The 25,806-nt window shown below is 36.0% G+C and overlaps 1 protein-coding gene across 8 annotated transcripts in view; it reads left to right on the forward strand.

Annotated features, from left to right (window-relative positions):
* The window catches only part of RIC1 (RIC1 homolog, RAB6A GEF complex partner 1), a 166,363-nt gene that overhangs the window by 69,270 nt on the left and 71,287 nt on the right, over nucleotides 1-25,806 (forward strand). For 6 of the 8 annotated variants that reach the window (XM_035029164.1, XM_035029165.1, XM_035029163.1 and 3 more), the window contains one exon: nucleotides 7,097-7,176. In XM_035029164.1, the coding sequence (XP_034885055.1) occupies nucleotides 7,097-7,176 (80 nt within the window). Of the gene's footprint in view, nucleotides 1-2,041; nucleotides 4,525-7,096; nucleotides 7,177-8,561; nucleotides 8,611-25,806 lie in introns of those variants that run through there. The other 2 variants (XM_035029167.1, XM_035029169.1) reach the window with 2 other exon arrangements.

Below are 25,806 nucleotides of genomic sequence, written 5' to 3' on the forward strand. Positions count from 1 at the left end.
AGATGCTTTCAGTCCCTGTCTGCTAGTTGGCGGGAGATGTCCACCTTGATTTTCTTTGTGACCCCTTATTCTCCAGTAGGCTAGATGAGGCTTTGTGTGTGATGGTAGAAGCTTTTCCAGAGAGCAAGACGTGCTGCTACAAGTCCAACCATCACTTTCATTTCTTTTTCCAAATTTGCTTTATTGAGGTACAGTTGATACAGTAAATACATGTTTTAAGTGTACAATTTGATAACATTTGATACCATGACTACAGTCAAGATAGTGATGAACTATCCATCATTCCTACACGTTTCTTTGTACCTGCTCCCCCCTCCCGTGATCCATCTCCCTTCAACCACTCATTTGCTTTCTGTCACTACAGATTAGTGTTCTGTCTTACTGATGGACTGCAGCTGGTTTGACCATTCATCTCTTGGTGGGCTTTTGAGTTGTTCTCAGTTTTTGGCTATTCCAAGCAAAACACTTATGAGCATTCATATATGTAAGATGTTTATATGGACATATATTTCCTTTTATGTCGGGTTAGTACTCAAGAGTGAAACAGCTAAATCATGAGGTAAGTGAATGTTAAACTTTCTAAGGAAATGCCAAGGTTTTTTCTGAAGTAGTTGTATCATTTTATATTCTTACCAGCAGTGCATGAGAGTCCTCTTTCCCCTTTGCCAACATATGGTATGGTATGATTTTTTAATTTAGCCATTCTGATGGATGTATAGTTGTATCTCATTATAGTTTTAATTTGTATTTCTCTAATGAAAAATGATTTTGAACATCTTTTTATTTATTTGCCTTGTATGTCTTTTGTGGTAAAGTGTGTGCTCAGATCATTTGCTCATTTTATTCATTGGGTTCTTTGCTTTCTTATTGTCAGAGTCCTAGAGTTCTTAATGTATTTTGGATATAAGTCCTGTATTACATATATACTTTATAAAGAATTTCTCCTAATAGGTGACTTGTCTTTTCATTCTTCTAACATTGTTTTTTGAATGAATTACTTAATTTTGATGAAGTCCAATTCATCGATTTATTTTATGCTTCATATTTTTTTATATCTTCTTCTAGAAATCTTAATATATATGTATGTTTTTAAGATTTATTTATTTTTAGAGTGAGACCGTGCGGGAAGGAGCAGAGGGGGAGGGAGAGAGAGAATCCCAAGCATCTCTGCTGAGTACAAAGCCCAAAGTGGGGCTTGGTCCCATGAGCCTAAGATCATGACCTGAGCTGAAATCGAGTCAGACACCTAACCACCTAAGCTGCCCAGGCCCCCCATCTTGTAGAGGTTTTATTATTTAGGTTTTTATATTTAGGTCTATATATTTTGAGTTAATTTTTGCATATGATGCAAGGTATGGATCCAAATTCAATTTTGGCAGTTTGTTGAAACCAGGTTATTGCTTCTACACTATATTTCTTTGCATCTTTGTAAAAAATCAGTTGTCCACGTATATCTGTGTTTTTGTCTGTATTTGCTTCTGTGATGTGTTTATTTGCCTGTCTTTATGTTAATACAGCATCATTTTGATTAGCTTTGTAATAATTTTGAAATCACAGTGTTAGTTTTCCAATTTCTTTGTTTTCAAAGTAGCTTTCACTGTTTTAGGATGTTTTATTTCCATATGAATTTTAGAATAACCTTGTTAGTTTTTTTAAAGAGGGTTTCTTTTTTGTTTGTTTGCTTTTAAGCTTTTATTCATTCCAGAGAGGGAGAGAGAGCAGGGGGAGGAGCAGAGGAAGAGTGACAGACTATGCGCTGAGCATGGAGCCTGACACGGGGCTTGATCCCAGGACCCCGAGATCATGACCTGAGTGAAACCAAGGGTCAGACACTTAACTGACTGAGCCACCCAGGTGCCCTAACCTTGTCAGTTTTGATGAAAGTGCCTGCTGAGATTTTGATTGAGATTGCATTGACTCTGTGGATCCATTTGGGGAGAGTTATCATCTTAGCATTATTGAACCTTTTGACCTATTAAAAGATAAATCTCTTCATTTATTTAGATATTTTTAACTTAAGTGTTTTATTATCAGTGTACAGCTATTTCATATCTTTTGCTAGATTTCTTCTTAAGTAGTTCCTATTTTTAATTCTACTGAAAACAACATGTTAATTTTCTGGTTGTTCTTTATGTATATAGAAATGCAGTTGATTTTTCTGTATTGTATTGATCTTGTGTATTGCAGTCAATGCTAAACTCACTCTGGTACATTTTTGGTAGAGTCCATCAGATTTTCTGCATAGATGATGATGGCAAAGGATAGTTTTCATTTTTCCTTTTTAATTTAGATACCTTTTATTTCTTTTTCATGCCTGATTTTACTGGTTATCTTGTCCAGTACAATGTTGAACAGAAGAAAAGGATTCGGTCTTTCACTATTAAGAATGATGTTGTTCTAGGTGTTTTGCAGATCCCCTTTATCGGGTTGTGGAAGTTTTTCCTCTCTTGGTAATTTGCTGACAGTTTTTAATCAGGAATGCTTTATAGGATGTTCAGTGCTTTTTCTGCATTTATTGAGACTATCATATTGTTTTTCTTTTTTGATTTATTAATATGGTGAAATACATTTATTGATTTTTTTTAAATGTTAAACCAACCCTGCATTTCTGAATAAACCCCTTTTACTAATGATGTATTTTCCTGATAATATATTATTAAATTTTCTGTGATAAAATTTTGTTTAGAAGTTTTATATCTGTGTTGATAAGAGATGCTGGTTTGTGGTTCATTTTCTTATAATGTCTTTGGTTTAGGTTTGAGGGTAATGCTGGCCTCATAAAATGAGATGGGAAGTGTCCCCTCCTCAGTGGTTTTCTGGAAGAATTTGTGTTGAATTCATATTTCTTTCTTAAATATTTGGTAGAATTACCAGTGATACCATCTGAGCATAGAGTTTTCTTATGGAAAGGATTTTAGTTGAAATTTAACTTTCTTGAATAGACGCAGTAGGCTTTTTAAGGTACTTGGATTGGCAGTTTCTGTCTTTCAAGGAATTTGTCCTTTTCATTCAAGTTGTAAACTTTTTGTCAATGTTATTCATTATACTCCCTCATTATTCTTTTAATACCTCTAGAATCTGTAGTGATGTCACCTCTCATTTCTGCTAGTGGTATTCCGTCCCCCCGCCCCCCAGTCAGTTTGAGTAGAGGTGTATCAATTTTAATGATCTTACTAAAAAAACAAAAAACAAAAACCAGAATTTGGTTTCACTGATTTTTGTTTTGTGTTTCTTGATTTCCACTCTGACCTCTGGTATTTCCTCTTTTTAGTTTGCTTACTTTGGGTTTCATTTGCTCATCTGTTTCTAGTTTAAGGTAAAAGCTAATGTCATTGATTTGGGATTTTTCTTTTTTTCTAATACAGCTCTTTAAAGTTTTGAACAGCACTCAAAGCTAATTATTCCCCACTACTGAGGCCATACCTTTCTAGGATTACCCCAGGAATACCTGAGGACTACTTTTCTGAGCATTCTTACTAATTCCCTGTGAATTACCAGTTCTTCAGTCTGACTGTGGGGCAGGCACTGTTCTCAGGACTGTTGGAGCACTATTCTCTTTACTAATTAATCCTTTTGGTTTGGCTTCTCTCCTGCCTTGAATAGTTTCCTCACATGTGTGTGTATGGTACTCTTGGATTTTTTTCTGTGTGCAGCTCTCTCCGCTCTGGTACTTTTTGTATGAATTGTAGCTGCCTTATTCTTCTTGGGCTCTCAGCTTCATCTCCATAGGTTGGGGAGTCCACCAGGCTCTGCCTTAGTTCCCCTTTTCAGTGCTGTGACCTGGAAACCTTCCCAAGGTAGTAAGCTGGGGCAATTATAGGACTCATATCAATGTCTCATCTCTCAGGGATCACTGACCTCATTGCTTCATGTTGGTGTTTTGAAAACCATTGTTCCCAGGTTTTTGTTTTGTTTTGTTTTGTTTTCAAATGGGAGCATAAATTGGCTTCACCTTAATCCATCATATTGGTTGGAAACAGAAGCTTCCCCCCTCCCTTTAAATTAGTGCTCTGGTATAAAAGTGTGGTAGTAAGTGTTAGAAATGGTAATTTTTGATACGTATTCATGTCAAAAGATTCATCATTTATTTTTGAGTGTGTGTGTGATTTATAGCTGTTTTTATCATTTCCCATTTAAATATATTCATGTATCTGAATGTATAGAGTCTAAAAGAGTATACAGAAATGGTAGGTAATTATCTTCATGTTAGGATTTGTGTGATTAATTTTATGTATTCGAACATGTATAATAAAGAAATAAAGCTAAAAACAGTAAACACCATTTACAAACCAGTGTAAAGAATTAAATAGTGCTAATCTGTTATTTTGGTCTTATTTGAAGCCTAACATGACAGTGTATTAGGATAGAAGATGCATCTCTAAATCATCAAATCCTTATCTTTTAATTACTACAGAAATCTTTGTGATGCATCAATCAGGTTATTGGAGCCCAGATGCATGAATCTCCTTCATGTTAAAAACGGCATGTCCTAAGGAAGAAATGCACAATGCCTTGAATTCTGAAGTATGTGGTGAATTCATGTCCAGTGGGAGCCTTGATTAGATAATGGTAGAGGAAGGTACTGGTATTGCTTCCTTCAGGTGAAGCATTAGTTTTATGCAACAGTTGATTTGCATCATGACACAGCTGGATTTACATTCTTCCTGTTTATAGAAAATTGCTTTTATATATGTTATGCATCAGTCATAAAATAATTTTTAAAATATATTTAATTTTGAGTAGCAAGGGGAAACTTCCCAAATGCCCACCAAAGCAAAATACAAACAAGCAGTTAATAATATTGGTGCCATCAACAACTACCACCACCTCCAGATTTCAAACTCTTCTTTTTAAACTATGGAGTTATCTGAGGTAGTTTGCATGGTTTTTCAAATCTCTATTTGCAATTTGCAATTGAAAAAAAAGATATTTCTCTGACTGAATATTCATACCTCTCTGACTGAATTTTTATGTGTTATTAATATCCTTTAAAATTGTTTCTAGAAAGTTCTTTTTCTGCTAAGTGATGTTACTAGAGACAAGTCTGTTCCATTCTCCGTTTAAGTAGTGATTTCTCTTATCCTCTTGATAGCCTTTATTCTTATGTGTCTGTGACCCTTATTCATGGATATACAGAAGAAAGAGACATGAGGACTTGTTAATTCAAGTTGCTTACAAAAATTGTTAGGCCTTTGTAATTACAACCACAGAATCCAGTAGAATAAGACTTGGAGGAAGAAAAAAAAAATTGAGATATGGAATGATACGAGGAAAGAAAACTCAGAGGTTCTTTATTTTGTCTTTTTATTTTCTTAGAAAAATTATCGTATGTGTGTGTTTGTGGGAGAGAGAGAGAGAGAGAGCAAGAGACAGTGTATATGTGTATTAGAAGAAGGTATTGGGACTGTTGCCTATAGATTAAGCAGTCGTTGTATGCTTATTTGCAGTATTTTGGTGGTGGAAAGAGAAAAGCCATCATAACACTGCATAGTAACAGTTTTGGTATAGTTAACAACAAAGATGCTACTTTTTAGGATGATCATTTATTACCAAAACTTTTAAAATTGTTCAGAGGTGGGACTTGTTCAGAGGCAGGATTGTTTAGGAAAAGGTCAGTGAGATCTGGAAGTATATAGCATTTATATACATGTGAAGCTACAGATCATAGTAAAGATTGATACAAAATACCAGAATAGTAAATCAAGCCATTATTTGTAATTTTGTATAGTATACCATATATATAAAATTTCTAAATGCTGGTGCAAAATGATGGTGTATTTTCTCTGACATTGTAGTCCTTTAAGCACTTGTTAAAATTACGAGTATATTATTAGCATTTGATATTCTGAAATGTTGAACTTTTGACCTTGAGTGACTGATTTCCAGACAACATTTGTATGCTATTCATGTAAATGCCAGACCGTATTATCTTACTTTTCTAACCCATATAAGGTAATAGTACAGTTTACAAATTTCAAAGTCACTAATCTGTGTAGGGGTTATGATGTCTGATATGGTTTGATTTGAATCTGTTTTCCTTTGATCCCAGATTCGCCACATTTGAGGAAGGTAAAATTGCACCTGAGGAATTAGAATGATGATCTTAGCCTCTTGTGTTTTGTGTCCCAATATATTGAAGTAGAATTTTGGAATACATTATGAAATAGTAGAGTTTATAGCTTAAGCAAAACACCTGACTGCTGAAGAAACTGTTTTTCCTCTGGCATTCCTTTAAGTGAAGAACGGAAGCAAGTACTAGAAAGAAATTTGAAACCTTGAATAATTTTTTCAGTTTTCTTTGTATTTTGGGTAAAGCCCACCTGCTTCTAAAATAAGAGTTCAGTATTAATATATAGTAGTTTGGGCCAAACAATTGCCACTCAGGCCTAAAAATGGTTAGAAACAGCTAAATATAGTATTTTGTATATTTCTATAAATATAAAGTGGTTGAGCTTCACAGATATCACAGGTATGTGCCATGATTATGAAATGTTTCAATACAATTTGTATTTTAAAAGTATTTTGTTAACTAAAAATAACTGATGATCAAATTTGGAAATGAAGGTTCTGTTTTTCTTTTGTGTCTCAGTATATTTTATAGTAAATAGGCCAGTTGATTGATTTTGAAATATATAAATAATGTTATTCTGAAGTTATATTGTGTGAACTTTGAGTACAGTCAAGAACTTTATCATAGTATTACTACTACTTGGTGACATTGTTGCTTTAAAAAATTAGAAAAAATTATTTGCCATATTGCAGAGTTCAAAAAGTTATGTATATTTTGTAAAATAATCATCTGCTATTGAATACTATAATTATTTTAGAGTATTAATGTCTACAATCTATTATGAACTATTGATTTAATGACATTATGAAATATCAAAATATAAAATCTCCTTTCGTGGGTTATATTAAACAAGATGGGTTATATTAAAATGAAGTCATTTTTTAATTGTATAATTAGATTGTAGCTTTTCGAAAGAGGGTTCCCATGAGTGAAGTGTTTTCAAAGTAAGAATATATAAAAATAAAATTTAAGGTGTTAGTCCTAGCCTTACCCTTTAATTCATGGCAAATAAAATTTATCTTTCAGACTGCATATGGCTACATCTTGTTTTTTCATATTACATCTACAAGAGGGGACAAGTACCTTTATGAACCGGTGTATCCCAAGTAAGTTTTTTGTCTTTCATTCTTTTAATAATTGGTTTGCGTACTTTGTATTCATAAAAACATTCCAGTTTTGCATTGTGTGAAGTGAATAAAATAAAGACAAGCCGGTACTTTAAAAATAGTATTTCAGAAATTACCAAGTCTTTGAACTGTCATTAATTGAGTAAAGAATTCTGTTGCTAAAAAAAAGTCTGAGAATCTTAGGTGAATGTACTGTATCCCTTCTTGGACGTTGAGGGTCACTACTAATACACTCTAGCATTATTAAGGAGGAATTAAAATATCATGAGGGGAAGAGAGGAAATGTCAGGAAAGTTACAGGCACTTTTTCCTATATTTTTGTATGTGCATAGAAAAATATGTGTACCCCAAACAGCGGTTACCTCTTGGATAGAACTTGAAGGAACATGGACTTTGATCTTCAAACTATGTTGTTCTGTATATTTTGCATTCTTTTCCTTAATTTTTTTGCCTTACTTTTGAAATAAAAGAACATACCAATTTTAAAGCATATCCTCTTTTTTTTTTTTTTTAAAGATTTTATTTATGTAATGAGAGAGAGCAAGTGAGCATTAGCAGGGGTGAAGAGGGGCAGAGGGAGAAGCAGATTCCCCACTGAGCAGAGAACCTGATGTGGGGCTCGATCCCAGGACCCTGAGATCATGAACTGAGCCAAAGGCAAATGCTTAACCAACTGAGCCACCTAGGTGCCCCCTCTTTTTTTTTTTTTTTTAAAGAAACATCAAACCATTAAAGTTGGATGACTATATAAATGAATTTTTATCACATTTCTAGATAGTAGGAGATGGCCAGAGTTTATTAGGTATATAAGAAGTTAGAGGGAAAGTAGATTTCAATATATGAAGGTTTACATTTCTGAAAATTAACAGGAAGAAAGAACAACATTAAAAAGGCAGGTAGCAAACTGGGGAAAATTTTTCAGTAAATAGGACCCAGGCTTACTATTTTTATATTTTATAAAATATTATATTTTAGGTAATTTTTTAATAAAATGTATTTTAAGGAGACATAAATTGCTAAGAAACAAAGATTTCAAAAGGTGAATAGGTAAAAGCGATCTCATAAGAGGAAATATAAGTAACAAATACAAGAGAAACTTAATTAGTAACTCAAACTAAACACTAGTAACTCAAAACAAAACTTATTAAATACAAATTTTTTAGAAACCTATACATTTTAATATGTAAAATTTTTTTTTTTTTAGAATTAAAAACTTTTTAAAGACTTATTTTAGAGAGAACACATGCGTGCATGTGAGCTGAGGGAGGGGGAGAGGGAGAGAGAGAATCCTAAAGAAGACTCCCCACTGAGCATGGAGCCCAACATGGAGCTCTATCCCAGGACCCTAGGATCATGACCTGAGCCAAAATCAAGAGCCCGCTGCTTAACCGACTGAGCCACCCCGGCGCCTCAGTATGTAAAAAGTCTTTTTTTTTTTTTTTTTAATTATTACTCTGCTAGCAGGGGAATGTTAAAATATGTTCTTAGACGCTTCTGATAGTAGATATACAAAAACGTGATAATCGAGAATTTCAGTATGAAAGTTAACTGTGGTATATTCTCAAATAATATGCAGTCATTAAATATACTTCAAAAAATTTACAAACTTGAGAACTTGATCATATTAAAATGCCAAGTGAAGAAACGAGTCTCACAAAATTATATATGTAATATGACCACAACAGCTTTGCAAAAGAAAACAACAGAAATTATCTTAAAAAAAAAGAGTAATGTATATTTATAGTAATTGCTTCTGAATGGTAAAACTATACTGATTTTTCATCTTTTTTCAACTCTTGAATTTTCCAGAATTTTTGATTTGCATACACTATATTCAATGTGATTAAAAAAAATATTTGAAAAATGTATAATAAAAAGCCAAAATGTTTTTTTAAAAATTGTGTTATGAAAGTTGTTTAATACTTGTCGAAATTCTTGAGAAAATACTTTGCGAAAAGCTAATGTAGGCCATGTAGAATGTAACTCCGATCCCCTTATCATAGATTTTAAGGAACTATCTAGATTTTTTTGATGCCGTAAGCCACTTGTTTTTGTGATCTAGTATTAGTTGAGATGTAAGTTGAATTTTGGAAATCTTTTGTACTCATTTGATTTTTTCAATCAATAGAAATCTTTAATGCAAAAACCCTTTCAATATATAAATTGTACTGTTTAAAATGTTATGGACATTATGATAGTATGTATTTAGAAATTTTAAATTCAGTTTTGTGGGTAATATAAAACTTGTTTTTTCATTCTAAGCGATAATTTTGTGAGCCTTTTGAGGAACTGTTGTAATCAGTGTCTTTAATTACCTTGTACATTTTGAACTAGCATATTTGAACCCATTTCATTGCTCTATTTAGACATGCTCCTGAAAATACTTGATTAATTTATACTAGTATAAGTAGGCAGGATGGGGAGATAATATCTCTTGATGCAGTGAAAAATACCATTTCCATTATTTCAAGTCACTAACTTGATTTCATATGTTTACAGTGATTTGGAATAGTGTTTTGAGGCTCACTTTTTGTGTTGCAGAGAATTTTAAAAGAGTTTCTACTTTCTGATTTTAAGACTTCAGAGGATGCCCCTTAACTAAGTAGTAGTGCTGACTGTGCATGAACTTTGCTGTGTTTGACTGTATGTTGGACTAGAGAACTACAGAAAATACGTTGTATTTCTTAAAAATTTGGGCTTTCTTCCAGTATATTGACGATCACAGGTTTCAGTGTGTGACTCAGTAGAATGTGTGTTGCCTTCGTACGGCATGAGTAGAGTGTTGCCTTAGCTAAAGGGCTAGGCTTTGGCCGCATGTAGACCTGGCATTGAATGTCCACTCTTCTCTTCCCAGCCGGATAACTTCTGTCAAGTTATTTAATACCTCCAAAACCTCAGTTTCTTCATCTGTGGAATGAGGTAGCAGTAGTAATTATTTCATCGGATTAAATGAGATCATGCACATTAAATGTTTAGATAACTGCCTAGTATGTGGGAAAATTAATGAAGGACAGCTGCTGTTCTTAATGCTATTATTAATATACTTTTTCCTTCACCAAATGTTTACTTCATTTCTAATATTTTAAGTGATTTTATATACGTAAGTATATAAGAAGTGATTTAATATGTAAATCATATCTTATATGTATAGTATATGTTAAATGACTTTTAATTTTTAATATTTGACGTGATAATGTCCTTCTTTCCCAGTTTAACTTCTAGTAACTGCTACATAAAATCAAACAGTATCTTAGAGGGAAACAGTTTTGTAGAGTAGAGCACATTAGAATCAGCCTGTTGTGTATTTTAGTGCTGGACTGCTGTCTAGTTGGGTTACTTAGCCTGCTTAGGTTTTTAGTTTTTCTGTAGAATCTATATGTAAAATGGGAATAAAAATATTTTTTCTTCAATTGTTTGGAGGATTATAGGAGTTCATGTTTTTAAAACTGGGAAAGTGGTTCATATATGGGTTTGAGGAGAGTGTAAAAAAATGTTTAATGTTAATGTTTAAAAAAACGATAAATGCATTATCATTGTCATCTGTGCCATTGTAAGCACTTAGGTCAGGACACTGTTCTGAGCATCTTTTCAACCTCATTTAATCTTGGTAACAACCCTGGGAGGTAGTTAGGTACTGCAGCACAGAGAGGCCAGCTAACTTAGCAGTGGTCACTCACTGGTAAGTGGCATGGCCACGATTCAGGCAGAAGTGCTGTAGCTTCCACATGCATGCTCTTCACTGCCTCAGCCCTATTTATGCCCATCTAGTCATCTACTGCTTTGGGGTTTTTTTGAGGAGTAGTGAATCAAAAACAGGAGAAATGATCTGGAGTGGTTTATATACGTAATAGTTGTGAAGAATAGAAGCAGTGTAATTGAGGCCAGTAGTTAGTTGTACTCTTCTCAATTATAGAAACACTGTTGTCTCTTATTTCTCTTCTTTAAATTTTATGAGTTCATTGCATGAGTTTTTCTGGAGTATCTCAACTTCCCTGTATTATGTGACAGCATCTTAACCTTAGACTGCATATCATTTTCCATTATGCTCCACCTGAGAACAGGTCGGATGTCCCTGTGATCTTTCATAGTTTCCACATAGTGGTGTTTCCAGCATCCTTCCTGTTCATGTTGGGAGTCAGCCTTCAACAATGGTGGCAGTCTTACCACGTGACAATGCCTCAAGGGTCATTTACTCTTTGATTACTGTTTCAGTTGTTTTGATCTTTTTGTACATTTCATTCTATATTAAAACATCCCTTCGTGTTAGCTACACAGACCATTGGACAGAGTTGTCCACTAAAGGTCTGTCTTGGCTTTTTCTTTCATATTTTGGAACTTGCATTGAAATTTATGGAGGAAACTCTGGCAGAATAAATTAGAAATAACTTGTGTATAGCTTTAGAATGTGTTGATTTGTTTAAATATGAGTGTAGTAGATCTTGAAACTGCAAATCATATTTAATTTTATCATAATGAAAATAATTTCAACAAATATGTCCTAATGTATACTTTGTTAAGAGTAGAGACTTTTTTCTTTTATTCTGTCTTTCCACTCTTACTGTCAACCCCCTCTTTTGCCAGACACCAGCTTTACTAGTAAGAGGACAAAGTTCTAAAAAAAAAAAAAAAAAAAAAAAAAGTTATACTAAAATTCAGTACATTTAATGATCAAATGTTAAAGATACAGAGATTATCTTCTCAGGGAAAAAAAAAAAAAACTACGAACAACTATCAAAACTCAAACCTCTTGGGACGCCTGGATGGCTCAGTTGGTTAAGCATCTGCCTTCGGCTCAGGTCATGATCCCAGGGTCCTGGGAAGGAACCCAGTATCTGGCTCCGTCTCCTCGGGGAGCCTGCTTCCCCCTCCCCATCTCCCTCTGTCTCTCCACCCCCTATGCGCTCGTGCTCACTCATTCACTCTCTCTCAAATGAATAAATAAAATCTTAAAAAACAAAAACCTCACACCTCTTGTTTCCTTTTCCTTACCCTCAACAGTGTTGTTCATTAGTTTTGAGACTTCTTACTAGCTGACTATTAATGAAGTAGTGTCAGATGGGAAGCACGTAGATGATAATAGCTCATTGAGGTTAGCAGTTTCTAATCTCAACACAGCTTACCCATTGAAAAATCCTGAAACATTTAAGGGACAGAAACATTTACTGAAATTACATCACATTTAGAGGAGAAAAGGTCTGAAGTAGAGGTGTGAAAGTTTCCTTCAACATTTGTTACTTCCTTTTTGCTAATAAATTTTTAGTGTTTTCTGGAAAATAAACTTTAATTGCTTTTTTCCCCCTTAAGGCTCTATAGATTTAGAGTGTTATTTCTAACAATGTACCTTGTTACAAATTCAGTTTGTAAACTTGACAAGTATGTTAGTTATCCTAACATTTTTGAGTCCCTTTGATCTTCGCAAAATATTACATTGTGTAGTTTGATTTCAATATGTATACATTCTATAAATATAGGTGTGTATTGAACTTTACGTATTTTGTGTCCATTAGCTTACATCATAATTGCATGAGCACTTACTAATAATAAGATTGATAGTGATGTTATTGTATAAATTCTGGGCGCTGAAAGCTACTCCCCTGTTGGCCACACTTCCAGCACTAGCACCCGGAATGCAAAGAATTAGAGAAGTGTTAAAATCTCTGCTCAAATCAGAAAGTCACAGTGATCTTATCAGACTGAAGGCTTTCTGAATGTGTGATAATGTAAACAAAAAAACTTTTTTTAAATATAAAGGCCTGGTGATAAGGATACTACATCTTTCAGGAACACTCTTTATCCATCATCTTTTCATTTAAATTTTGAATTTTTTGATGCTCCAGAACTGTTGTAGATACCGGGAATACAACAGTGGGTAAAGGAAGAAAAACCAGATGATACACCCTACTCATAGAGCTTGCGCTCTTCTTGTAGATGGTGATAAATAAGGAAAATACATTACAAATTAGGTGATAACGTTTCTATGGAGAAAAATAAAGTAGGAAATTGGATTAGGGAGTGGGGACACAGCTTGAAATAAAGTGGTTGGGGTCTTCACTGAGAAGATGACATTTGAAAAGATCTCAGACTAGGAAACAAAACATACCAGGGAAGAGCATTCTGGATTGGAGAGATTTAACAGGTAAGAAAGTTAGTAACATTATTGTGAATATATTTTAGGTTCTACCTAATAACTTACAGTTTAAGTTAGAAGTCGGGGTTGGGGGGCCGCCTAGGTGGCTCAGTTGGTTAAGCAGCAAACTCTTGATTTCAGCTCAGGGTCATGATCTCAGGGTTGTGAGATCAACCTTCATGTCAGTCTCTGTGCTAGGTGTGGAGCCCGCTTAAGATTGTCTCTCCTACTCCCTCTGCTCCTCCCGTCTCCCTGCTCATGAACTCTCTCTCTCCAAAATAAATAACTAACTAATTAATAATAAAAGTTAGAAGTGGGGAATTTTTTATTAGGTGTAAAAATACGGAAAATTATGTTCTGATTTTTAAGTAACTTAATCCTGGGGAAGCCTATGGCCAGTTCCCTTTTTTTGTAAATGGTACCACCATTTACTTGATTTTATTTACTCTTCCTGCTCAGTAACTTCAGTAGCCAATCTGTATCATGTCCAGTGTATTCTGCCTTCTATATATTCTACTTATTCAACCTTGTGTATATCTCTCATGTCTGTATTTCTTCCCAATCCCCAGCAACGCTACTTTACTTTGGGTTTTGTCTCTTTTCTCCTGGATTATTGTAATATTGTCTTAAAACATATTTTATGGTTTTCCCCTAAGTGAATTTTTAATACAAAATTTAATTGCTATTTTCCTATGTAAAAATTTTCTTTGGCTTTCCTTAGCTTTCAGGATTAATCATGTTGCTTTCTTTTTTTGAGTTTTATTTTACTCATCTGAAAAATAGAGTTAATGCTTTCTACTTCATAAAGATATCATTAGGATAAAATCACCATAAATTACAGTACCTACAGTAATGCTTTAGTGTTCCCCAGGGTTTTGTTCTGAGTTCCCTTCTTCATATTCTGCCTGGCTTTAATTATTGAGTATATGTGGATGAGACCCAGATCTGTTTCTTTAATTTAGTACTACTTTCTTGAGCCAGGTCAGCTCCATTTAGATGGCTCTGCAGGTAGCCACAGATTCATCATGTCTCAACCTAACTCATCATCTCCCTTCCAAGGAAGCCAAACATGCTGTTGCTTTTCTAACATTTTTTGCAGTTACCATGATCTTTTCTATAGTTGCAGGAGGTTGAAACCTTGGAATCTTTATTTCCTTACTTCTTATATTTGTTTGGTAATCAAGTTGTACTATATTGACTGATAGCTCTTCAGTGTCTCTAGAGTTTGCCTCTCTCTGTTTCACTCTCCTTGTCTTAGTAGGGGCCTTTAGGGCCTCTCCTTGCCTACTGGAAAAGCTACTTTACTAACTCATTCTCTTCCTCTAGTCTTTCTCCTACCTACAGAAATCCATCCTTTGCATTGATAGCAGATTTTTTTTTTTTCAAAGCAGACTTGATAATGTGGATTCTTGTCTCAGAAACTCTTTTTAGAGGTCTGTATTAACTTTATTCTAAATCAGTTTAACATCTGTCTCTAATGATACAAAAACACAGTGTGCATCAGTACTTTCTGGAATGATACTATTTTAGAAAGATCCTATGAGTAAACTTTATTTCCATTTTTTTTTTTATTGTGGTAAAACACATATAACATTTTTACCATTCTAATCATTTTCTGAGTATACAGTTATATTTCATGTAAGTGGAATCATACAGTGTTTAACTTGTGACTGGCTTATATCCAGCATAATGTCCTCAAGGTTCATCCATATTGTAGCATATTTCAGAATTTCCTACTTTTTAAGGCTGAATACATGTACGTACAGGCATAACTTGTTGCACTTCACAGATCCTGTTATTACAGATTGCGGGTTTGTGCAACCCTGTGTTGAACACATCTGTTGGTGTCCTTTTTTCAGTAGCACTTGTGCATTTCACGTCTGTCACATTTTGGTAATTAGCAGTATTTCAAGCTTTGTCATGATCACTGTTGGTCATGGTGATCTGTGACCAGTGATCTTGGATGTTCCTAATGTGATTGTTTTGAGGTGCCACGGACTGCGCTCAGAGACCATGGTGATTTCAGGGGGCAGTGCTGTGCCCGTGCCGTCTGCTGCACTGATGGCCAGTGCCCTGTCTTCCTCCCTCACCTCTTCATTCCCAAGACACAGCGATACCGAAATCACGTCAGTCAGTAACCCTGCAGTGGCCTCTCTGTTCACCTGAAAGGAGAAGCCGCACGCCTCTCACTTTCCATCAAAAGCTAGACATGATTAAAGCTTAGTGAGGAAGGCATGTGGAAAGCTAAGGTCTCTTGTGCCAGTTAGCCAAGTTGTGAATGCGAAGGAAAAGCTCCTGAAGGAAATTAAAAGGGCCACCTCAGTGAACACTTGAATGATAGGGAAGTGAAACAGCTTTATTGCTGATGTGGAGAACGTTTGGTGGATGAAAGGTCAAGCCAGCCATGACATTCCCTTCAGCCAAAGCCTAACCCAGAGCGAGGCCCTGGCTCTCTTCACTTCCGTGAAGGCGGAGAGAGGGGAGGAAGCTGCAGAAGCAAAGTCTGAAGCTAGCAGAGATCGGTTCCTGAGGTTTAAGGAAGGAAGCCGTGTCCGGGGCGTAAAAGTGCAAGGCGAAGCAGGAGGTGCCGATGGAGGAGCTGCGGCAAGTGATCCAGAAGATGGAGCTGAGGTCATTACCGAAGGCGGCTCCACCGACCCACAGATTTTCAGTGTGGATGCAAGAGCCTCCCACAGGAAGAAGATGCCATCTAGGACTTTCCGGGCTAGAGAGGAGAAGTCAGTGCCTGTCTTCAGAGCTTCCAAGGACAGGCTGATCGTCTTGTCGGGGCCAATGCAGTTGGTGACTTTTAACTTGTAGCAGGTGCTTCTTTATCATTTCTCAAATCCTCAGGCCCTTAGGAGTTATGGTAAATCTCTTCTGCCTGTGCTCTGTAAGTGGAACAGCAGAGCCTGGAGGGCAGCACATCTGTTTCCAGCACGGTTTACTGAATGTTTTAAGCCCACTGTTGAGACCCGCTAAGGAAGAAAAAAGAAAAGATTGCTTTCACACTATCATCACTTACTGACTATGCACCTGATCGTCGCACAAGAGTTCCGATGGAGTCGGACAATGAGATTTATGTTGTTTTCATGTCTGCGAACACAACATCCATTCTGCAGCCCATGGATCAAGGAGTCATTTCAACTTGCAAGTCTTTTTAAAATTTTTAAATTAATTGTATTTATTTTTTATTGGAGTATAACTTACAGTGTTATACTGGTTTCAGGTATTTAGGGGTACAGTAGAATGACCAAAAGGTTCTATACATGACTCAGTGCTTATCACGTTAAGTGTGCTCTTGATTCCCTTTATCTCTTTCACCCATCCCTCCCACCCACTTCCCCTCTGGCAATCACCAGTTGGTTCTCTGTATTTAAGAGTCTTTGTCTCTTTTTTCTCTGTTTTCTTATTCAAGTCTTCTTATTTAAGAAGTACATTTCATAGGACTCTACTTGCGGTACATAGTGATTCCTCTGATGGATCTGGGCAAAGTCGTTTGAAAACCTTCTGGGAAGGATTCACCATCCTAGATGCCATGAAGAACATTCATGATTCGTGGGGAGAGATCAACATATCAACGTTGTTAGGAATTTGGAAGAAGTAGATTCCAGTCTTCATGGATGACTTTGAGGGGTTCAAGACTTCAGAGGAAGAGGTCACTGCAGAAGTGGTGGAAATAGCAAGAGAACCAGAATTAGAAGTGGAGCCTGAAGATGGGACAGAACTGCTGCCATCTGAGGATACAGCTTGAACGGATGAAGAGTTGCTGCTGAGGAATGAGCAAACAAAGTGGTTTCTTGAGGTGGGATCTACCCTGGTGAAGGTGCTGTGAAGACTGTTGAAATGACAACAAAGGATTTAGAATATTGCATCGGCTTAGTTGATAGAGCAGCAACTGGGTTTGAGAGGATTGACTCCAATTTTGAAAGTTCTGTCAGTAAAAGCTATCAAACAGTATTGCAGGCTGCAGAGAAAGTTTCATGAAAGGAAGAGTCAGTTGATGCACCGAACTTCATTGTTGTTTTAAGAAGTGGCCGCAGCCGTCCTGACCTTCAGCAACCACTACCAGCAAAAAGATTTCGAGTTGCAGAAAGCTCAGATGATAGCATTTGGTAGCAATCAAGTGTTTTTTAATAAGGTATGTACATTGTATTTTTGAACATAATGCTATTGCATACCTTAAAAAACTGCAGTGTAATGTAAATATAACTTTTATATGCACTGGAAGACCAAAAAATTCATCTGACTTGCTTTTTGCAAAATTTGCTTGTTGTGGTGGTCTGGTACTGAAGCTGCACCATCTCTGAAGTATGTCTGTACCACATTTTGCTTATTTATTCCTCTGTGGATGGACATTTGGGTTGTTTCCATATTTTATCTGTTGTGAATAATGCTGCTATGAATATGTGTGTTCACATGTGTCTTTGAGACCCGGATTTCATTTTATTTGGGTTTATACCCCAGAGTAGAATTGCTGTATTATATGATAATTCTATTTTTAATTTTTTGAGGAACTGCTATAACATTTTTCTCAGTGTTTGTATCTTTTCACATTCCCAACAGAGCACAAGGGTTCTAATTCCTACACATCCTTGCCAACACTTACTTTCTGTTTTTGTTTGTTTTTAGTTTTGATTTGTAGTTCCCTAATGATTAGTGATATTGAGTGTTTTCTCTCTGTTGGAGTCCTTTATCGAATCAGGTTGTTTGGTTTTTGTTGTTGAGTTTTAGGAATTCTCTACATATTTGGAATATTAATCCCTTATAAACGTTTGTTGCTCTCCAGTCACCACAAAATGACGGCCACACTCTGACCTGGCATTTAGAACCTACTTTTCCCTTACTTTTAGCACACTGAAACCACAGTTCCTGTGTAATGTCTCTGTTCATTTGCTATTTGTTTTCTTGGTGTGCCTCCCCAACTGTGTGTTTTACATAACAAAGTTCTGTGAGGTAGTTGAGAAGCTGAAGGCAAACATCTTAACATATAAAACTTTTCTCTCAACTCTCTTACTCTCCCTTGTACCCAAGAAAAAGCTGATCCCTCATGTACAGTCCCATAGCAGTTAAAAAAAATTTACGCTGGTAATCCATGACTGTGTGCTTATGAAAATAAAGAAACAATGAAAAGTGAAATTGTGGGGCGCCTGGGTGGCTCAGTCGTTAAGCGTCTGCCTTCAGCTCAGGTCATGATCCCAGGGTCCTGGGATTGGGCCCTGCATCAGGCTTCCTGCTCCACAGGAGGCCTGCTTCTCCCTCTCCCACTCCCCTTGCTTGTGTTCCTGCTCTCGCTATCTCTCTCTCTCTCAAATAAATAAAATATATTAAAAAAAAAAGTGAAATTGTGAACCTTAGCTCCTTTTTTTAGATTCCAATCCCAGTTTGCTCTGCAGTTAGCTTTTTATCTTTTGGGTAAATGAATACCTTGGAGTATAATGTCTGGGTCATATCACATGTCTGGTGATTTTAGATTGGATGATGGAAATTGTGTGACATTATTGAGTGTCTGAGTTTTCTTCTTTTCCTTTAGGGAATGTTGAGATTATTTTGAATGGCAACTAAGTTGTAGATCTCCTTAATCCTTTTGAGGCTTGTTTGTGTGTTTTTAAGGTGGGTTCAACCTTTACTCTAGCTTAGCTGAGCCATTCTGAGCTGTCCATGGAATGTCCTAGTCCTTAACAAGGTCTCTTGTCTCTCTGGTCAGAACTGGAATGGCTCCCAGCCCTGTATGAGCTTTGCAGCCCCAAACCCTGACAGTTATTCTTCGGCAGGCAGTGTGGGGGTCTCACCATATATTTACACAGCTTAGTGTTCACAAAGACTCGAGGGGAGCCTTTCTCTGGATCTTCTGCCTCTGGTACTCTTTTCCACAAATGGCTGCTTCTACTTCCCTGAATGTAACAAGGCTGTGATACGGTGTTTGGGTTCTCCTGCCCTACATGGAAGTCTGGAAAATGACTTCTGTCAGAAAAGTTTTTTTGTTTTTCTTCACAGTCTTGTGCTTCCTGTTATCCAGTGTCTCAGCATAGTTGTTGCCTCTATTTTGTCCAGTTTTTTTATTGTTTCTGTAGGGCTACTTTGGTACTAGTTCCTCTCTTAGTATAATAATAAAGTGGCCACTTGCCCATCAATCAACTTGAACAGTTTTGCGTCTTTTTTCATTGGATTGTGTTTTACCACATCCAGATACCATTATTTTATTTCATCCAGAAATACTTTGATTATTGATATTCTAGTATATCTTGTGTTGACTACAAATGATGACACATGAGGTATGGAGTGTGAGGAAAGAAACCTTTCTGAGCCTTTCCATAACTATAATTGGAGAACCAAAGCCTCTTGGTCCCAGAATTCATCTAGGATTGCCAGAACTTACTAGAGTAAGTATAGCACATTCCAAAATCTTTTTAAGATTCAAAAAGCTGAGTTGCTAAGGGAGCATATCTTACAAGTTGTCATCACAAAGTGATGGATATGTTGACTAATGTTGTTATGGTAATTGCTTAATAATATGTATACCAAATTATTATGTTTTGTGTCTTAAACTTACACAGATTCTAGGTCAATTATACCTCAAATAAGGGGAAAAAAAGATTTGAAAATCTGGAATGAGATTCTTCTTCATTGTTATTATCAAACACTTGTTTTATGCCTCCTGTTACTATTTGTACAGGGTGCTAGAGAGGTATAAGATGCAACTGAAGAGAAAACTATTGAGAGATAATGGCGATATAAAGCAGCAAATGCCAAGTGAATGAATGTCCTCAAAATTGGTAATATCATTAGGGGAAAGTGCTAGGTTGTCAGGGGAAGTTTTGTATTTAGGATTTGAACTATACTTGGAAGGAAAGATCAGACTTAGGTAAGTTAACGTTGATAGGAGAAATACGGTATAATTAGCTGTACTCTTGAAGTTCCTGTCCATCCCCTCCATCTCCCAAATCCATCAGGTTGTGTACCATATTGTATTTTCTTTGGCTGGCACTGAAAGTATTTGAGATCTCCTGCATAATAGAATTTATTGAAATAAATGCCTATTGAATTTAATTGTGTAGTGACAGTTTTTAGTATCACTTTATTTAGCCCTCCAAAGCCTACTTGACATAAAGGTGTTTGTTTTTTTTTCTTTAAAGACTTCCTGTAATTTTTGTGACAAATTTCTAAGTACTGTAGTTTGAGTTTTGATTTTTGTCAGTTTCATGGGAAACTGCTTCCTCCTCAAGGCGGTGGGACGTTTTATTAATTGACCTTCCCTATGGAAGCATTTCATTTTTTATTGACTTTTGGAGACCACGTGTTGACACGAATGCCTTGCATTCATTAGAATGAAAGCTGGGAAACTTTTAATTCATGAAAAATGTATTAGTAAAACAAAACTCTAGAACTGGCTTGATTTCATTTTTCCTGCTTTTTAAATGATTGCACTTGCTGGTAACTACCTCAGATAAATACACAGCAGTTTGGAGAGATGGAGAAGAGATTTCATTTGAAATTAGAGACATTGGATTCTGGTCTGTTTCTGCTTGTCACTAACAATGCCTTTGGAAAAGCTGCTTTTCCAGTCACTTTTTATCTTTTTGTGTGTTTATAGAAAGAGAAAAATGAGTTAGTATGTTCTTAATAAGTTGCAGTTATTATTGTTAAGGTTGCCTTCTGAATTATTAAACATAATCTTCCTTTAAATATTTAAGATAATTTATGCCCAAAGAAGTTGGGGACTTAAGTTCACAAATATGTGGATTCTCTTATAATCTGTTTTATTTCTCCACAAATTCACTAGAAATGTCCCCACTTCAATTTCTGATTTTAGTGAGTTGAGCCTTCTTTTTTTTCCTTAGTTTTTTCAACTTTATTAATATTTTCAAAGAACTAATTTGCTTTCACTGATTTTATTTTCTTTTGTTTTTCTATTCTCTGTTTTGTTTATATCTACTCCAGTCTTTATTATATCCTTTCTTCTGCTGGTTTTGAGTGTAGTTTGCTCTTCTTTTTCTAGTTCCTTCACATGTAAAATTAGGTTATAGATTTGAGATTTTCTTCTTTAATGTAAGCATTTTAGCTCTAGATTTTCCTCTAAGCACTGTGCTTACTGCATCCCTGGTGTTGTGTTTTCGTTTTCATTAGTCTCGAAGTATTTTCTAATCTCCCTTTTGGTTTTTTTCTTTGACTTACTGGTTGTTTAAGAGGTGTTGTTTAATTTCCACATGTTTGTGAATTTTCTAGTTTGCCTTTTGTTATTGATGTCTACTTTCACTAAGTTGTAGTCAGAGAAGATACTTGGTATAATTTCAGTGTTTTTAAATTTATTGAGACATTTTTGTGGCTGAATATATGTTCTGTCCTGGAGAATGTTCATGTGCATTTGAGAAAGAACATATATTCTGCTGCTGCTGGGTGGAATATTTGTATGAGTCTAAGGTCTGAGTGGTTTATAGTGTTTAGATTCTCTGTTTCCCTTCTGATCTCTGTCAGGTTCTATCCATTATTGAAAGTGGGATTTTTAAAAAATATATTAATTATTCATTTGAGAGAGAGTGACAGCACACATAGGGAGGAGAGGGAGAAGCAGGCTCCCCTCCAAGCAGGGAGCCTGACGTGGGGCTCAATACCAGGACCCAGAGATCAGGACCTGAGCTGAAGGCAGATGCCCAACCCACTGAGTCACCCAGGCGCCCAAAAGTGGGATATTGAAATTTCCTGCTGTTATTGTAGAACTGTTTCTTCCTTCAGTATGGTCAGTATTCCCTTTACATGTTTTGGGCTCTGTTGTCATATCTGTATCTGTTTGTAATTATGATACCTTTTTGCTGAATCGACCCTTTTATTAACATATACAGATCTTACTTGATTTACGATGGGATTTTTATCTCAGTAAATCCACTACAAATTGAAAATACTGTAAGTTTGAAAATGCATTTAGTATACCTAATTTTCCAAACATTATAGCTTAGCCTATCCTACCTTGGTGTTCAGAACACTCAGATTAGCCTACAGTTGGCCAAAATCATCTAATACAGAGCCTGTTTTATAATAAAGTGTTGAATAGCTCATGTAATTTATTGAATACTGTACTGAAAGTGAAAAACAGGATGATTGTATGGGTATAGAGTTTCTGTAAGTGTAGAGATCATTTACGTTTGTGATCGCCTGGCTGATGGGGGGCTGTGGCTTGCTGCTCCTGCTGCCCAGCATCACAAGACTATTACCATGCTGCATATCCCTAGCCCAGAAAAAGATCAAAATTCGAAATATGGTCTCTACTGAGTGTGTATCATTTTCACTTTGTTGTGAAGGTGGAAAAATGTAAGTCAAGTCATTGTAAGTTGAGGCTTGTCTATAATGTCCTTGTCTCTTGTAACAATTTTTGATTGAAAGTATTTTGTCAGGTCTTACTGTAAACACCCTGCTCTGTTTAGTTGCTATTTGTTTGAAATGTCTTTTTCCATCCTTTCACTTTCAAACTATTTGTGTCTTAGGATCTAAAGTAAGTCTTTTATAGAAAACTTAGAAATGGAATCATGTTGTTCTTTTTTTTTTAAACAACATTCTGACAGTGTTTGCCTTTTAATTAGAGTGTTTAATCCAGTGATATTTAAAGGAATTACTGATCAGGGCTTAATGCCATTTTGCTATTTGTTTTCTGTGTATTATATGTTTTTTGTTACTCAGTTCCTTCATTACTGCCTTCTCTTGTGTTTGATATTTTGTGCTGTACCATTTGGTTCCTTTACCATTTCATTTTCTGCGTATGTTTTAGTTATTAGTGGTTACCTCGGGGAGTACAATTGACATCTTACACTCAACAACCTGAATTGCATTTACAATAATTTAGCTTCAATAGTATATAAAAAGTATGCTCCTGTACATATCCATCCCTCCCGTTTAATGTTCTTGTCACACATTATATCTTCATACATTGTATGCCTGTAACATAGATTTATAATTATTATTTTATGCATTGGTCTTTTAAATTATGTAGGTAAAAAGGTAGATTTCTGAAGCAAAAATATAGCACTGATGGCTTTATATTTACCTGTTTAACTAACTTTATTGTTGTTCTTTATTTTTTCATGTGGCTTTGGATTATTGTTTAGTGCCCTTCCATTTCTGCCTAAAAGACTCCTTTTATGGTTTCTTGTAGTTAAGGTCTACTTGCAACAAATTCCTCAACTTTCTGTATTTGGAAATCTCTTAATTTCTCTTTTATTTTGAAGGATAATTTTCTGGGTATAGAATTTTTGGTTGACTTTTTTTCTTCTCAGCACTTGAGGTGTGTCATCCCATTGCCTCTGGCCTCCATGGTTTTTGATGAGAAATTGGCTGCTAATCTTACTGAGGATCCCTTGTTGTGTATGATGACTCACTTTTCTTGCTGCCCTCAAGATTCTCTCTGTCTCTCAGTATTTTGAATATAATGTATGGATCTTTTTAAATTCTACTTGGAGTTTTCTGAACTTATTGGGTGGTTAGATTTTTCTTTTTTTTTGTTTGTTTTGTTTTTCAACCATTATTTGTTCAGATATTCTTCCTGCTCCTTTCTCTTGCCTTGCCTTTCGGACTGTCTTTATACCTTTGTTGGTCTGGACTGTAGTGTCCCACAAGTCTCTTAAACTGTGCTCATTTTTCTTCATTCCTTTTTCTTTCTCCTCCTCAGACTACATAGTTAATAAAATCACACACGAATAGTAATCAAGAACTATTAATTTGAGTTTTACTGAACCACAGTCATAGCTGTTAGTTATTTGATGTAGTATACTGTATGAATTGACATAGGCCATGTCCCCTATGGTAGAGGATGAAACAGCATTGTGTACCAATTTTGGTTCTTAAAGTGTCTGTCCAGAAGTGACACAAGTAATTTCCCTTCGTGATTTATAGGTCAAAGTCAGTCACATGACCAAACCTAATTTTAAGTGGGCAGGAAAGCACAGTTCTCTGTGCCCAGGAGTGAAGAATATATTATTTGTCAATAGCTTGAATGACAACCAGGTGTGTGTACAGGGTGATTGTACCTGTCTGTCTCTGACAGGCCTCTGTTACTAAGCAGGAACTATAATTCTCAGTATGCTTTTCTTATCTTCTTTCAAAAACGACTGGGATAAAGTGGTCTGAAAAGACATTTCTACTGGCACTGTCCAAACCCAGGCCTCTCTCATGTAGTCTTTTTTTTTTTTTTAAAGATTTTATTTATTTGACAGAGACACAGCGAGGGAGGGAACACAAGCAGGGGGAGTGGGAGAAGGAGAGGCAGGCTTCCCGCTGAGCAGGGAGCCCGATGCGGGGCTCGATCCCAGGACCCTGGGATCATGACCTGAGCTGAAGGCAGACGCTCAACGACTGAGCCGCCCAGGTGCCCCCCTCATGTAGTCTTATTGACAGTCTCCTAATTAATCTACAGATGCTACTCCCTCTGTCCATTCCATTCCCAGTCCATCTCTCTCTGCAGATGATGTTATTGTTCGTCTCCTTAACTCTCCAGTCGTTTCCAGTGGCCTAGGATCTGGAGTTGAAGCCACAGGCTCACATGTCACTTCCTTCACTTACTAGCTCTGTGACCATGAGCAAAATTCTTAATATTTCTAAGCTTTAGTTTCTTTTCTGGAAAAAGGGGGAAGCTAATGCCTGTCTCAAGGGACTATAAACATTCAGTTGGGATAATATGTGCAGAACATTCTGTACACTCATACTTAGTAAATGCTCAATTTATTCCTATATTTCCTGACATTCAGTGCTCTTTATAACCTGGTTTTATCTTTCCAGTCTCATCTTCCATGATTGCCTTCCAAAAGTCTGATACTATACTCTCAAAGTATTGTTGAACTATAATAATTTCTATCAGAAAGTTAGATTTTTTTTATAAATGTACTTTTTTTTCCTTAAAGCTTTTATTTGTTTATTTGACACAGATCACAAGCGGGGTGAGGGGGTGCAGAGGGAGAGGGAGAAGCAGGCTCCCAGCTGAGCAGGGAGCCTGATGCAGCGCTCCATCCCAGGACTCTGGGATCATGACCTGAGCCGTAGGCAGACGTTTAACCGACTGAGCCACCCTGGCACCCCTATTAGTGTAATTCTTAACATTTTACTAAATTTTATTATATTTGGAGGAAGAGATGGAAACTTCCATGTGAAATTTATTTCTAGTTTTATAATGGGAGTCATTGAGGAGTCAGGATTTGCTTAAATTTGTTTAAAATTCTTATACTGTAGCTCTCTAATAAATGAGAGTATTTATATGAAGGAAAATAGAGGGCTTCCAGTTTGAAGATGGTGATAAGGTTTTTTTTTCATCCTTCCTTCTGAAAATAACCAAAGTTGAAATACTGTTTCCCTCTTTAATGAAAGTTAGAGGCATCTTTAACCCTTGGGCTAAAAATTGGATAAGGAAGAACATGAAACCCAAGAGCCTAAGGTTAATTACATGATACTGATAAAAAGCAACTTGTTTGGGTCCCATAAATATGGAGAATAAACTAATGGGT

The sequence above is a fragment of the Mirounga leonina genome, unplaced genomic scaffold (assembly GCF_011800145.1).
Source record: "Mirounga leonina isolate KUSES-001 unplaced genomic scaffold, KU_Mleo_1.0 Mir_224, whole genome shotgun sequence".
In the NCBI taxonomy this organism is placed as follows: domain Eukaryota; kingdom Metazoa; phylum Chordata; class Mammalia; order Carnivora; family Phocidae; genus Mirounga; species Mirounga leonina.